General features: G+C 39.0%; 1 protein-coding gene across 6 annotated transcripts in view; it reads right to left on the minus strand.

The window, feature by feature from the left end:
* The window catches only part of slc2a9l2 (solute carrier family 2 member 9, like 2), a 321,644-nt gene that overhangs the window by 143,402 nt on the left and 161,459 nt on the right, over window positions 1-16,783 (minus strand). For all 6 annotated transcript variants that reach the window (XM_017705365.2, XM_017705366.2, XM_037544988.1 and 3 more), the window contains one exon: window positions 8,606-8,793. In XM_017705365.2, coding sequence (XP_017560854.1) covers window positions 8,606-8,793 — 188 coding nt within the window. The remainder of the gene's footprint in view (window positions 1-8,605; window positions 8,794-16,783) is intronic.

The raw sequence follows: 16,783 nt of genomic DNA on the forward strand, positions 1-16,783 counted from the left end.
ACTGGAGTGATGAATAATATATGAAAGGAAAATAATACAAATTAAAGGAAAAGGGTGTTGACTGGCCTTTGGCTGGACAATTAATTTTCTAACATACCAGTTGTCAGCTCAACTTGCACTGTGAAGGAAGATGAGAGAACTGAAGTGGAAGATCTGCCCTCATACCAGGATATGTGAGTTCAACCGACAAGTATTGTATTGGAAAACTAATTGAAGTGGAATTTTCAGAAGTCACCCTATTATAATGGCATGTAGTTGGAACACAGCTACTCATGAAGGGTTTTCTTATTTTCACAATTTTTTACTCATCAGAATGGCAGTGAATTGATGTTAGGAAATAAGACAAGCAGGAAAGTATTCAATCTTCTAAATCACTTCTCCTTCTGGGTTGTAGGGAAAAGAAGAAAACATATTTGTAAAAGAATTTCATAGAAGGCTCAATAACTATTAATAATATATTTTGTCCTGTATTTAGGGGGTCCAGACTTCATCTTTCTACCCTTTTCAGAAGACTTGTTTTCAGTTTTTCAAAGAAATCTGCAGAAATATTTTTCCATGCAAAGGTCAAGTTCAGTCATATATATTTATTGCATTTTCTGCTTCTCACGATTCAAGTAATCCCAAACACATTCCATCCACAGTCTATTGTTCTGAGAACATCAGCAGCTTCATCTGACTGATGAATCTCACTCTCAGGCGACCCACAAATGCAGAGCATCTGGTTACCACTGCATGTTAAGATGGCCACAAACTATTAGAACTGTGTCAATAGCATTCTGATTGGCTATCTGCATAGCAGCACAGTGCATATACACTTTAGTGGAGAGGGTTTAATCTGTCTGCCATGAAGAAAAAAAAATAAAACTTTTGCAAGCAGTTACGTGCTCTGTGTGCAATGATGCATCCTTCACTGTATCTCTGAAATTCATGTATTGCATGTTAGGAAGATTTTTGGTAGTTACTAAATACAAAATATCTGCATAGCATTTTGTTCGTCACAGAAAATCTCCAAATAATCGCTAATTGTTTATTATTATTATTATTATTATTATTATTATTATTATTATTATTATTATTATACATGTCAGTCAAAGAGCCCTTTCCTGTCAAAGTAGACAATTCTTGGTCAAGTAAGATGGCACCACATGTATAATCTGTGGCTAGCTCTTTAATTAACTTTTCACAACAGCTTCTGGTGTCTTTGTACCATTCCCCCCATTAAGAGCATCCTGACTTACAGGATATTTGCGTGGTACGGTGACATCTGAAAAGGCTCTGCAAAAAGTTATAAAAGTTGCAGAGAAAAACACCAACACGGATCTGCCTACTTTGGAAGACATGCACAGTGCTTACAAAAAGGCATCTAGCATCATAAAGCACCAGTATCACACAGCACATTAACTGTTTGAATTTCTTCTCTCTGGGAAAAGACACAGGTCCACAAGACTGATGAATAGTTTTTATCCCAAAGACATTACCACACTGAACTCTGAACTGAAACCATGCACCTCAAAGCCATTACTGCATTAAACTCTGCACTGAAACAATGCATTTCAAGCCATTACTACACTGAACTTTGCACTGAAGCAACCAGGATCAGATGGCAGGGAAGACTGTAGGTCAGACCTGTTAGTGCCAAGCGAATAGGCCCCTGTTTAGAATGATTTTAACTCCCACCTCCAGGGGAGCTTTCTCATGTCCTGAAGGAGACAGGGGACATGGAGTCTGAATGGACCCTGTTAAAAACCTCTACTGTGGAAGCTGCCAGGTATAGCAGTGGTCAAAAGCTTGTGGGTGCCTGTCAGGGTGGTAACCAAAGAACGCCCTGGTGGACACTGTTGGTGAGGAAGGCCGTTAAGCTGAGGAAAGAGGCATTTAGGGACTGGATGGATTTAGGGATGGCCCCAAGGATGCTCCTGACTCAGCAGATAGGTACTGACAGGCAAAAAAGGTGGCAATCGCAATGGTGGCAGAAGTAAAATCCAGTGTGGGATGAGTTTGGTGAAGTCATCGAAAAAGACTTCAAGGAGGCTCTGGACAACTGTCCAGCGATTCAGAAGCAGTTGGGGTGGCTGCGCCCAAGCTGTATTCAGCAGGGGTGGAGAAACTCTGACTTCAAATGAGGATATTGTTGGTTGGTGAAAGGAGCACTTTGAAGACCTCCTTAATCCAGGAGACATGCCTCCCTCATGGGATTCAGGGCTGGAGGCTTCTGGTATGTCAAGCTCCATTTACCTGGTGGAGGTCACTGAAGTAGATGGCAAGCTCTTCAGTGGCAAGGAACCAGGGGTGGATGAAATTCGTCTGGAGATGCTTAAGGCTCTGGATATTGTGGGGCTGTCATGTCTGATACCTCTGCAATATCGCATGGACCTTGGGAACAGTAACTTGGATTGACAGACCTATTTTTAAGAAAAGGGACCAGAGGGTGTATGCCAACTATCAGGGTATCACACTGCTCAGCCTCCATGGCTCATGACAAGGTGCTGGAAAGGACACTTCAACCGATAGTTGAACTTCAGATTGAGGAGGAACAATGCAGATTCCTTCCCGACCGTGGAAGAATGGACTCAAATCAAATCAAATCAAATGTATTTGTATAGCGCTTTTTACAACGGATGTTGTCACAAAGCAGCTTTACAGAATTTCGGAAAAGACAAAGTTTCAACAGGACTGTAAGAATGTACAGAAACCCCCCGGTGGGCAAGCCAGGGGCAACAGTGGCAAGGAAAAACTCCCTCAGAACTGAGGAAGAAACCTTGGGAGGAACCAGGCTCACCAGGGGGGACACATCCTCCTCTGGTCAAACTACCTACAAGTGATTATATTACTAATATTAATTATGGACCAGCTTTTCACCCTCTCACAGTTTGCTGAGGGGCCATGGGAGTTTGCCAACCCAGTTTATATGTGTTTTGTCGATTTGGAGAAAGCTTCCCCAAGATATCTTGTGGGAGGTCCTCCGGAAGTATGGGGTGCCGGGGCTACTATTCTGGGCCATTCAATCTCTGTGAGTCCCGGAGTGAGGGCTGTGTTCATATGCTTGGCATTAAGTTGGACCCTTTCAGTGTTAGCGTTGTACTCCACTAGGGTTGTGCCCTGTCTTCACCCCTGTTCATGATATACTCATGGACAGAGTGTCAAGGCATAGCCGGGGTCAGGAGGGAATTATGTGTGGAGGTGGGAGGAGAAGGTGGCGTCTCTGCTATTTGCAGATGATGTTGTTCTTTTGGCTGGATCACATGAGAGCCTGCAGCTGTCACTTTAGCAGTTTGCGGCTTATTGTGAAGTGGTTGGTATACCACTCCAAGTCTGAGTCCATGGTCTTAGGAAAAAGATGGCATGCCCACTCCAGGTAAGGGAAAAGAACTTGCCTCAGGTGGAGGAGTTTAAGTATCCTGGCGTCTTGTTCACAAGTGATGGGATGAGGGATCGTGAGATCGACTGCAGGCTGGGACAGGCAGCAGCAGTAATGCGGTCACTATACCGGACTGCAGTGGTGAAGAGGGAGCTGAGCCAAGCTCTCTGTTTACCGGTCGGTTTACATCCCGACCCTCACCTATGGTCATGAGCTGTGTCGTCATGTGACCATAAGAACGAGATCATGAATATAAGCAGCGGTAATGAGCTTTCTTCAGAGGGTGGCGGGCTACACTCTATTCAATAGGGTGAGGAGCTCAGCCATCTGGGAGGAGCTCAGAGTAGAGCTGCTACTCCTCCACATTGAGAGGAGCCAGTTGATGTGGTTTGGCATCTGATCTGGATGCCCCACAGACGCCTCCTGGTGAGGGTGTACCAAGCACAGCTTAATGGGATAAGAACCCCAGGGTCATCCCAGGACCTGCTGGAGGGATTGCATCTCCAAGTTGGCCTGGGACCAGCTTGGGGTCTCCGGGAATGAGCTGGAGTAAGTCGGGGGGGGGACCCAACTGCTACCACGACCCTATCTGCATGATGATGATGTTGATGATATATACATATATGTGCATGTATGTGTGTAAGCTTACACTTTAATGTAACATTGAGATTATTTTGCCTTTGAAAATGACTGTATTTTAAGTTTTTATTATTTTTTATGCTGTTAGTCATCAGTGCTATTTTAATGATAACATGTAGAATAATTTCAGAGTGCCTGTGATGTCTGCCAGTTTGTGAGTGGGCAAAGCAGGTAGCTAATGCCGCCACTAACACAGCTTCAGGTACGTAACTATAGCTATAGCTGGGGCTGTTCTCCTATAACATTAGTTTGGCGGATAAAGCAGATTGTGTACTTGCTGGCTACCAAGCAGAGGTTCCCATAACCCTGTGCCTGAAGATATAGGGGGATGGGGGTACTGTCTACTGATTTAGGGACGATTTATCTAGCTAGCCTCCTTCATTTACGTATCCTGCAATACGTAGCTATACCTGAGATGTCAGCTGAGCTGATAATGGTACGTAGCTTCAGGTACGTTATGCTAGCTAACAGCTAGCTAATGCGGCCTCTAACATAGCATCAGGTACATAGCTAGCTAGTTATAGTTGTAGCAATTCTCACATAGTTTGGTGGATAAAGAGGTTCTTGTAACCTTTTCGTATAACCTTCTGGTTAGAGATAGAATGGGAGATACTGTCTACTGCTTAATTAGCATAGAGTGAGGTGTCAGCTGAGCTTGTACTTTAGCTACCTTTCCTATTTTGATAACATATTTAATGATTGATGATATTTTGACAATCACCATTCCATTATCAATATGTATGTGATGTTAGCGCAATTAACATTAGACATTAGCTAGCTAGCTAGTTTTCTAGCAACTAAACCAGCCAGCTATAACTAATACATCAGGTATAGGCCAGAAGGCAGCTAATGCAGCCCGATCAGATATCTAGGCATTTTTTTCCCCGCACAAAGGCCACGACAACTTGAGATTTCTAGCCAGCACATCATGACAACCACATCAACTGCTTTATCTAGCAAGTGCTCTTCACTAGCCTCCTAACGTGAGCTAGCTAACCACATAAGGTACAACCCCAATTCCAATGAAGTTGGGACTTTGTGTAAAACATAAATAAAAACAGAATACGATGATTTGCAAATCCTTTTCAACCTATATTCAATTGAATACACTACAAAGACAAGATATTTAATGTGCAAATGGGTAAACTTTATTGTTTTTTGCAAATATTCACTAATTTTGAATTTGATGCCTGCAACATGTTCCAAAGAAGTTGGGACAGGGGTATGTTTACCACTGTGTTACATTACCTTTCTTTTTAACAACAATCAATAAGCATTTGGGAACTGAGGACACTAATTGTTGAAGCTTTGTAGGTGGAACTCTTTCCCATTCTTGCTTGTACAACTTCAGTTGCTCAACAGTCCGGGGTCTCTGTTGTCGTATTTTGTGCTTCATAATGCGCCACACATTTTCAAAAGGAGACGGGTCTGGACTGCAGGCAGGCCAGTCTAGTACCCACACTCTTTTACTGTGAAGTCACGCTGTTGTAACACATGCAGAATGTGGCTTGGCATTGTCCTGCTGAAATAAGCAGGACGTCCATGAAAAAGACATTGCTTGGATGGCAGCATATGTTGCTCCAAAACCTGTATGTACCTTTCAGCATTAATGGTGCCTTCACAGATGTGCAAGTTACCCATGCCACCCCCGTATCATCAGAGATGCTGGCTTTTGAACTTTGTGCTGATAACAACCCGGACAGTCCTTTTCCTCTTTGGCCCGGAGGACACGACTTCCATGATTTCCAAAAACAATTTGAAATGTGAACTCGTCAGACCACAGGACACTTTTCCACTTTGCGTCAGTCCATCTCAGATGAGCTTTGGCCCAGAGAAGCCAGCGGTGTTTCTGGGTGTTGTTGATATATGGCTTTTGCTTTTAACTTGCACTTGTAGGTTGAGCGACAAACTGTGTTCACTGACAATGGTTTCCTGAAGTGTTCCTGAGCCCATGTGGTAATATCCATTACAGAATGATGTCAGTTTTTAATGCAGTGCCGCCTGAGGGGTCACGGGCATTCATTGTTGGTTTTCTGCCTTGCCGCTTACTTGCAGAGATTTCTACAGATTCTCTGAATCTTTTGATGATATTATGGACTGTAGATGATGACATCCCTAAATTCCTTGCAATTGCATGTTTAGAAATGTTGTTCTTAAACTGTTGGACTATTTGCTCACGCAGTTGTTCACAAAGTGGTGAACCTCACCCCATCCTTGCTTGTGAATGACTGAGCCTTCCAGGGATGCTCCCTTTATACCCAATCATGACACTCACCTGTTTCCAATTAACTTGTTCACCTGTGGAATGTTCCAAATAGGTGTTTTTTGAGCATTCCTCAACTTCCCAGTCTTTGTTGCCCCTGTCCCAACTTCTTTGGAATGTGTTGCAGGCATCAAATTCAAAATGAGTGAATATTTGCAAAAAACAATAAAGTTTATCCGCTTAAACATTAAATATCTTGTCTTTGTAGTGTATTCAATTGAATATAGGTTGAAAAGGCTTTGCAAATCATCGTATTCTGTTTTTATTTATGTTTTACACAACGTCCCAACTTCATTGGAATTGGGGTTGTACCTAGCTAGCTAAAGCTACGTACCATTATCAGCTCAGCTGACATCTTGGATATAGATACGTACTGCAGGACACGTAATTGAAGGAGGCTAGCTAGATAAATCGCCCCTAAATCAGTAGACAAGAGCCCCCCATCCCCTTATATCTTCAGGCAAAAGGTTATGGGAACCTCTGCTTGGTAGCCAGCAAGTACACAATCTGCTTTATCCACCAAACTAAAGTTATAGGAGAATAGCCCCAGCTATAGCTATAGCTACGTACCTGAAGCTGTGTTAGAGACGGCATTAGCTACCTGCTTTGCCCATTCGTGAACCGACAGACATCACAGGCGCTCCAAAATTATTCTACATTTTATCATTAAAATAGCGCTGAAGACTGACACTTAAAAAATAATCAAAATGTCAAATACAGTCATTTTCAAAGGCAAAATAATCGCAATTTTACATTAAAGTTTATTTAATGTAATTAAGCTTCTCTTTAGCGCCCACAGTGGACATTTGTTTCTCAAAAGTGCAGCAAAACGTACTCGAGGGTACGTATTTGCGGCTCTGCAAAAAAAGTGGTCAGAGGTACGTATATCCCATCAGACTATGGGTGTGTTTGTGTATGTATGTGTGTCACTGTTGACAGAAGAAAACTAAAATGGTAACTTTATAGTATACAGACTTCACTTTTAATGTAAGTCAATGGACAAGATGTCTTTCCAAGTAAGGTAAAATATTACTCCAGTAAAAGTAGAAGTCCTCCCTTTAGACCTCCACTTGAGTAAAAGTAAAAAAGTATTTGCCTTCAAATGTACTTAAGTATTGAAAGTAGAAATACCAAAAGATTAATTATGGCTCTAGTTTCCTATTACCATTTATGTAACAAGACTCTTGCTTTATCAACTTGTTTGAGGTGAAAATACTCTATTGTCACTCTTGGTAAACCAGTCTTTTAATAGAATGTTATTATTTAGCCTGACACAGTAGTTTATAAGCACAAAACACTGAAGGCAAACAATTTCCATTACATAGAATCAAGCATCTATGAAATAGCTTTTTTGTGAACAAGCAAAGTTTCACTTTAAGCTTTATTCGCAGATTCACAAATGAGTTTTCCTGTACTACACTGCATCTGTTCATAAACATAAACTAGCCAAAACAAATGTAAAATGAAAGTGTTTGTATAAATTCAGAAAAAAGACACACACCAGTTACAACTGCATATTTATACATATTTCTATATTGTGGTCTATTTACACAGAGTTAGGTTAGTTCATCATTTATGTTGAATAGACCCTCCAAACGTTTATGCTGCTGCACTGATGTTGAACTGGGTTGGTATGTCCAACAGGTCGAAGCAAGCTCAAAACAAAGTGCTTGCTGTGCCCTGATCAGTGTTCTTGCTTCACGCTTCTTTCGTTTTCATTACGTTTTTTGATACATTTTCATACACACATAAACCAAAAGGAATGACAGATTTTGCATAAGGTAATGGAGTAAAAAGTAGGATATTTGACTTTGAATGTAGTGGAGTGAAGTAAAGTACAGATACACAAAAAACTGCTTAAGAACAGTAATGAAATACATTTACTTTGCTACAGTCCACTAGTGAATAGTAGATAGCAACACTTACTAAACAGTAATTGGACACCAGAGGAAATAAGGCAAAGCATAGATAAGCACATGATAATACAGTGACAGCACTCACAGAAAACTAATTTCATTATAAAATACAGCTTAAGAAACATTCTGTCCTCATTTGATTGAGTAGGTTAATCTGTGGCTGTGCTAAACGTTAAAACCCCAGCAAGAAAAGAAAACGTGATGGGTAAACAAATTCTGCATGGGTACTCTGGTAAGGTGTGGTTTACTTTCCAAGAAAAGTGATAATCATTTTGTCACCAAAGATTTGTGACCATACCATACCATGCCTGGTGGGTAAATAGCAGTTGTGGTTCTTTGTCATGGTCCTAGGTGAACAAATGTATTTGCCTCTGTAGTACTTGGCTGCATGATATTACAAAGAAAGAGTACGACAGTGTGCACACTCACAGCGTTGAGGCCGCATAGCTGGTAGCAGGCCATGGTGACGATGACAGTGATGGTTTGCCAGCGCACGGCTCTGTTCCTAAAAAGCTCCAGAGCTGAAGCCATCTGCAGTGTGTTCTGAGCCCTGCTCTCCGCATGCACCTCCTCCAGCTCAGCGGAAACATCCGTTTTACCCAGGAAGACCTTAAATGCTGGAGGGAAATGAGACGAGAGAGACTAACAATAAGGGAAAAAAGAAATAAGAAAGGGCCAAATGAGAAAGATAGCGAGACATTCCCTGAGATGAACCACTGGCACTGATTAAAGCAATCTGTCAGAATCATTTTTTCTGTCTGTCTTTTGTGACCTGAATAAATAATGCAAGAGAATTGTTCTCTATTCATCAGAACTTTCTGAAAGCAATAGAATTCCCAAAATCAGATTAAACAGAGAATTAGCTTTTTGTCATTGTCACTACACTGCAGGCCAGTGCTTGGCTTTATCTCTCATTAAAGTCTTGTCAGACGATATTTAAAAGGGGAGATATGGAGACAGAATCTTGAATAACCACGATTCCAGGAGGGCAGACAAGTACTTGGGACTATAATCATTTGTTACAGCTATACAGTTTTAAAATTCAGCAAAAGTTCAAAAAAACTTTTTCACTTATTCGTATTTCACACATTTTCACACCAAATGAAGAAGTAGTTTGGTACCCAAAGTTTGCTCTTTAATTTCTGCGCAAGAGCTATGAGACTAAAGTAGCTGATAAGTAATGAAACCATGGTTTAGCTCTGTGTAAATTGCATGTCTGCATAACTGCTTCAAACTATGTTGAGTTCTTGGGCTTGCTGATGTAGTTTCAGGAGCAAAGTCATGCTGGAACAGACAAAGGCCTTCCCCAAACTGCTGCCACAAAGTTGGAAGCCTATGACTGCCCAAAATGTCTTGCTGTAGCATTAACAACACCCTTCACTGGAACTATGGGACCTATGCCAAACCATGAAAAAGAGCTTCAGATCATTATCCCTCCTCTACCAAATGTTACCATTGGCATTACGTATTAGCAGTCTGTTTTACACCACTCCAGCTGAAGCATCACTATGTGGCATTGCACATAGTGATCTCAGATTTGTGTGCCACTGCTTGACCATGGAAACCCATTTCATGAAGCTTCCAATGCACAGTTCGTGTGCTGATGTTGCTTTCAGTGGCAGTTTGGAGCTGAGGGATGCAACAGAGGACAGTCATTTTTCACTATTACATCTAGTGTAGAATGTTTGGCTGAACTGTGCTGAGAAATATTCAAATAAAATCTTTTCATGTCAAGCCCTTTATATACATAGCTATCTGCTCCTGCAGTTAAGAGCTTGGTTGCTCTCTGATGTACCCACAAAGCTCATCTGAAGCACATTCTAGTGAAATCTGCATAAGTGAGATTACATATCTGTTTCATGCTGGTTTGGATAAAACAGTCACACACTGCAAGCAGTCTTAAAGAAAGTCAAACAGAGGGAACATGTGTGTGAGTGTATGCATTACTAATTAGTAATTTTTCCAGTCCAGTCCATCTTTACCCTGTCTCTACTACCACATATGTACACGTGTATTCATATTCTAAAACATTACTCAGCTTATAAAAACACTGAATATTTTAACACATTTCCACTAATAGAGACCCTCTGCGGCAGCTGATAAAAACTGAAGTAATACTGCTTGACCCCATGTGAGCCAGCTTCACTCCAGGCTTCTCTGAAAAAAAAGTTTCAGAACCACGGACAGCAGCTCAATGTTCAGCACCAGGGCTGCGGACAGCAGAATGGAGGAAGGCATAAATGTGTATCAATGCAACCAACAAAACTAGTAAAACCACTTTTAACTTTATTTCATTTTTAAATATATTTAAAACCAACATACTGGGCACATAGAAAGCCAGTTCTACAAAAGTTGAGACAGTAGGTAAAATGCAAATTAAAAGAGAAAGCAGTGATTTGCAAACTGTATTTTACAGGTATGTAATTGAAACATGAACATAGAAGTGAACTCTCCAGGGTAAATTTTGGTTTATCCATATTAATTTACATGCCAAAATCGTAAGGCAAATTATTCAGTAATCGCATGAAATAAATGTAAGTTTTTATTTTATTTATTTATTTATTTTGGTAAAAGCTCCCTCAAATTAACAGAAAATGTATTTTATGATCATACACATATTGCTATATGCTTTCAATTTAGTGCTGAAAGCCAAAAATCTTACACACACTTTGTATTATTTTATAAAAATAATTTTCACAGAGCAGATCACTGAAGAGACACCATCTGGGATCCAGCTTATAGCTTAGATTTGCAGAAAATGGATCAACTTTCAGTAGATAAAAAAATTGGGAGTTGAGCTTCTTTTATTATAAGGGTTTAAAATTACATTACCCATCTATTTGACTGTAAAAAAGACAGTTACATTTCTCATATGACAGCCACCTTTTTAATGTAGCTTATGAAATATGAAAGTTATGAAGAATATGACAAAGTGCGTTTTGGAACCACTGGTGGTCCCAAGGAGTTGAAAAGGTTAATATGTTGCCTTTGATTTTTGTAAATATATGTGAATTCCAAATTCAAAGCCTGCAACACATGGAGAAATCTCTTTTTCATAAAGGGCAAAGCCAAAAAAACTTATATTGAATGTTTGTGACCCTCAGCATTAAAACTGACACACTTCTGTAATGCATATACTCTTATGGGCTTGGGAATACTTAGGATAATCCTTGACAGTAAACACAGATCGTCGCTGCATCTACAAATGAAAGTTAAGAAACCATATAGATCAACAACAATCAATAGAATAGTCTTAGTATTTAATAAGCCTGGGATTTTAAGGGGTTTAGGTAAGCAGTTGACATTAAGACCATTGTTGTACTCTTGTTAGTATATTTACATTGTTTTTAACTTGACTAAGTTATAAAAAGTTACTTGTACAGTACCAGTGTGAGGGCATATTGAGTATGGTAAAGGAAAGATTTTGGCTTCCTTTGTTGTTATGTCCAGGTTCTCTAGTTTTCCATGATTGTTTGCACCAAGTCAAATGATCGCAGGCAGCTGTATCGACATTAGGCTCAAAATTTAGCTATGTGCTATTGGAGGCTCTAATTTAACGTATCCTTCATGTGCAATATTCAGATGATTCTTAAGTCTTGGATTAGCCAGATCAGATCAGTTAGATTAAATTTAGATTAGATTTCACTGAAGCAAACCACTGAAGATTACATCTCACCAAAGCAAAGTAGAGCAAATGCGGTATTGCCTTTAAGAACAATCACTTGAGACCAACACAAGCTGTGTTCTCTTCTTGCATCATCGCCCTGCTCACTCGTGTCTTCTAGAATTGATTTAAAAGTTCTTCTGTTTCTTTTTAAAGCTCTAAATCTTTTGCCACCTTCATGCATTTCACAGCGCCTGTGGATTTTATTTGAAATCTGATTTTAAGTTTGTTAATTGCAATAGTGGAGTGGCACATTTAATGTTGCTGCTCCAAAGATCAGGAGTTCTTTACCTGCTGAGATGTTTACTAGGCACCTTCATCTTACCTTTAAATAAATCTATTTTTATTTTTTTGCAATTTGCAGAAATTTTTGTTACATTTTGAGCTGCAGTCCTATGGGAAACCTTGTATGTATCTACATATTTGTATTTATGTGTAACGGTGGGGGCAAGGAGGCGGTATGCAAATGTGAGTTGCTTTTATTTAAATTAGAGTTATCTGAGACTAGAAACTGAGAAGTAGAAGTGTGAAAAACAGACATGTCAATGATGTAAACAATATATATATATATATATATATATATATATATATATATATATATATATATTCTGATCACTGGGTTTCAGTCAGAATTTAGAAGAAAACGGTTAGTTTACAATTAATTTTGAACAGCCACAAAAGTTCATGTGAAACGTTTTTAGCATTATCACAGAGGCTCAACCACTGATAAGTATGATCATGTCAGTAAAAGGAATTAAGAACAGGTGAGAGAGAAGGCCTATATTTAAGGAAGCAGAATAACAAAACTGGTAAAGATAAAGAGTCCTCTCTTAGTTATGCCCCACTGCATACTCTTAGCACAGTAGGGTCCTGGAATTCTTCTGCCTGATCTGACAGTGCAAGACAGACTCTGCCCCATTTATTCACCTCCAACAGGTAAAGGTGAGAGCACACAGCATGGTCCCACCAAACAACAAAAACACAAAAATCACAATCTAGCTTCCCTTCAAAGACAAATCAACTCCAACTAATAGAATGAGTCTCCCACAGCAAAGAAGTTTGACTTATTTTGTGCTTAATCTTAGTTCAGAAGAACATCTGTTGATATACAGATTAAAATGTTCTTATAACCTCTTCCAAAATGGTTGGGGCCCTATGCAGTGCAATAATGTGCAAATAATTTAAACCTTATTTTTAACTGAAAATGTTCTATAGACAACATATTAAATGTCCAGAAACTGACCATTTTTTTGCTGATTTTTAAAAAAAGTAAAAATATGTAAATATGCCCATGTCCCAACTTTTTTAAATGAAGTTATTTGCATCAATTTCAACATGGGCATATATTTTTCAAAAAACAATACAGTTTCTCAGTTGCAACATTTGATATATTGTCTTCGTACTATTTTCATTTAAGTATAAGGTTTAAATAATTACACATCTTCTTTGGAAACAGAATTGAACATTTTTTTTTGTGTTGTCCCTAACTATTCAAATTATACCACTCTTAGATGTTCACCTGAAGTAAAACTACATACAATTTCACTTTGGGCCAATCAGAACAAAGTCTGTGCCATTTTTCTTGACTATATTGATTTATGTATGATTTAAGACATACCGCATTATACTGTACGACTATAGTAAATAAAGTAAACAGTAAAGAAAGACGTCTCTTTCACCTGTATTCTTTTCCATTTTAAAATGCAAGAGCTATTTTAGCTATGTTCAATAGGGTTGTAGTGCTTCCTTGTTTCCTCCCTCAGACTCCTCCTATGACTGCCATTCTATATACACAAATAACAGCCGTACGCTAGGCTTTTGTTAATCTAAACAAATAAAAGTGAAAGTCAGAGACAAGACTGAACATGAGAATTGGTAACAGTAAATGTAAGGGCCCTTAAACATTGTGGGACACCATGCTGAATTCTTCTATTATTTGAAAACTCCCTATTTAATTTGTAGCAGTCCGTCAAGTAAGACCTAAATTGGGCAAGAACACGTCTGTGCATAAGAAACTTGTCCATTAAAAAGCTACACTATCCAGTAGTACAAGTGAACTTTTCTGCAATCTGACCCAACCAGTAAATCACTGACCACCCTAGCTAGTGATGTATCTGTATTATGATGTTTTTGAATTCCAGAGAAAAATAAGTTATGCTTATTATATTCACTTAAAAATGAACAGATTGTTTGGGCAAAAACTTTCTCTAAAATCTTAGTGTTTGAAACAGGATGACAATTAGAGAGATCACAAGGGTCAAGATATGGCTTTGCAAAGGCAAAGATCCCAGTGCAAAATGATGACAATGTGCAGAAGACAAAAGTTCAAACTGAAGCATTCACATTAAATGTGTTTATGTAAACAGCGACCAAAGAACATGACAAATAACATAAAGAATAGTACATAAATAAGTGATGTGCCTATAAATTGGTTACACAATGCAAGCTATTGTTTATATACAAAATATAATGGATGATTCACTGTTATCTTCATACATATTCTATCTAGTGGCATAATTCTTCAAAATAACAGTGCAGCTGCTTCATATGGCTTTCTAGTCACACACACTGATGGTAAACAATGATGCACTGTCTCTCACATAGATGACTCCAGGACCAAGATCACCAGCGCTGCTTATTCAAAGCCATTAGCGCTTGTGTCCTTGACTAAAGATGTATGACTCTGCTTGTAAATAGGCAACTTGCTGAATTAAGTTAGCAGGGGAGTGCAGACAGTCATGCATGAATCCAGCTGAGTGCAATATGCTGAAACAGTGGGTGATTTTTTTAATCATTAAAGCATTTTAGTTTCAGAAGGATAAAATATTTGTGAACATACTTGCAGTCTGAGTCAGAGGTTTTGATATACCTGATATAAAGTAGTATCATCCTAAAGACTTGAACTAAATGCTTATAGTTGTTTTTGATAAAACATAAATAGTAATGTTAATATCTATGTATAAAATGATGTTCACATGTAAACTGATAACCCTCTTTCTTCCCTCATTGCTCACTAGCAGCTCAACACAGAGTCACATTTCACACTGTGTCCTGCTTAAACTGAAAACAGAGTTACATGGAAATTATTGTTGGTGAAATGGTCACAACGGGCCTGCTGAAAGTTTTAAGAAGGTTTTGGCTTACAACATTAAATTTACTCATGGAGGTGATATGTTGGGCATTGTAAGAAAGTATCTTCCCCAGAAACACCATGATTTTTCTGATTTTCCAAATTTGATAGACAAGTGTAGGTTCACTGGCTGTTTTACATTTCATTATAAATACAATGACTATTTTTTGCACTTTAGGAATCACAACCACTGGTTTCTATCATCAGCATTGAGAAGAATCTGGTAGAACCTGTAAAGAAACTGTAAAGAAACTAGTAAGTTTCTCTAAAATGCACCAAACCACTCTAAAGGGCTTTGTTTGCACTTAAATTATTAAAATATGCAAAAATGTATTGTTAAAAAGTTAGTGTTCATGTTGAAATTAAGGTTTGGGTTAGAGTGAGCATTAGGTTTAGAGTGAAGTTATGTAATTGTTGGCTATTTGGTGTCTGTTAAATTAGTGTTAAAGACAAGCTAAAAAAACATCTACAGTGCACTATCCAAATAAAGTCACCAAACGTATTTCAAAAACAAAAATTCAATGTAGAAAGTATTTTCGGAAATCCCTCCTCAGCAAGTACTATTCAAAATTCAACAAGATCTCAAGGTCTTAGGATATGTAGAGCTTCTCCCCTGGTGGGCACTGGTCTGTGGAGCAGTGAACCTGTGTTCTCTGGTGTGATAAAGCTCCAGCCAATACATTTGGGATGAACAGGGGTGGTGTTTATAATCCAGAACTAATCTTCCAACACCACTATCTGATGATCTCATGTATGCTATTGTGGCTGAATGCAATCAAACCTCACAGCAGTGTGCCAACATCTAGCTTAAAAATCTTCCCAGAAGAGTAGAGGCTGTTACTGTACAGGGAGCTTCCTATTAATACCCTGTTTTAGAAGGAGCAGTGTCTGACTTTTGAATATTGTCATAGCTTTGATGTCTTCACAATTATTCTAAAAAGTGAAAAATAGAAAAAGTGCCCAGACTTTGTCTGCCCACACCTTAACTTGTACTGTATGAGCAAAGGATAAAAGTCTGGTATGCCCTGCAGCACATGGCAGCTTTGCTGATCTGAGTTGGCTGCATTTCCCCTTTCATGACTTCTCAAGTGCAGGCCAGGATAGGAGACCCTGTACTATCAGAACAAAATTTCACAGCGCAGCGCTGCAGAGTAGGAGTGAATCATTAAAACAGGTGTATAACAAATGTTTCACACAATCGATTTTTTCCAACCCTTGTCTTGCCCGAGGTTGGAGTGAGTTTACCTTGCACTCGCAGATCTGGAAGAAAAGAGAAAACGCAGGAACAAAGAACACTGAAGCTACTCCTGAGAGAGCTGGACAAGCGGCCAAAGCAATACTCGGGGACAGATGAAAGCCAGAGGAGCTAAAATGTGACTTGTTGCAAAGTTCAGTTATCTAAGCCTGTAACTAATTATCCAAACTGCACTGACTAACTCTTCAAATGTTAACCTATTGAAGTTGTAGGTATAGCTGATGATAACAAAAGGGCTTGTTGACACAAAGTGATTCTGTTGATTCCACTTTTTAACATTAACATTCTTCAATAAGAATGAATCCGTCATAACTGTGCAATGTGATCTTGGCAATGAACCTCCAACAGCTCAGAGTGTTGGTCGTTGGTTCCACAACGATAAATCAATTCGATATTAGATTAATCTTTTTGAGTCACCCAGCATATTTGATAAAAATGTGTATGGTTTACAGAACCAGAAGTGAACTACAATTTTGTCTTCCTGGGGTACGGGTTTAAATGCTATTTTTATTGTTGTGTTTAAATGCTAGTTTTACATGATTGATACCAAGAAAGCCA

Source organism: Pygocentrus nattereri, chromosome 14 (assembly GCF_015220715.1).
Source record: "Pygocentrus nattereri isolate fPygNat1 chromosome 14, fPygNat1.pri, whole genome shotgun sequence".
NCBI classification, from domain to species: Eukaryota; Metazoa; Chordata; class Actinopteri; order Characiformes; family Serrasalmidae; genus Pygocentrus; species Pygocentrus nattereri.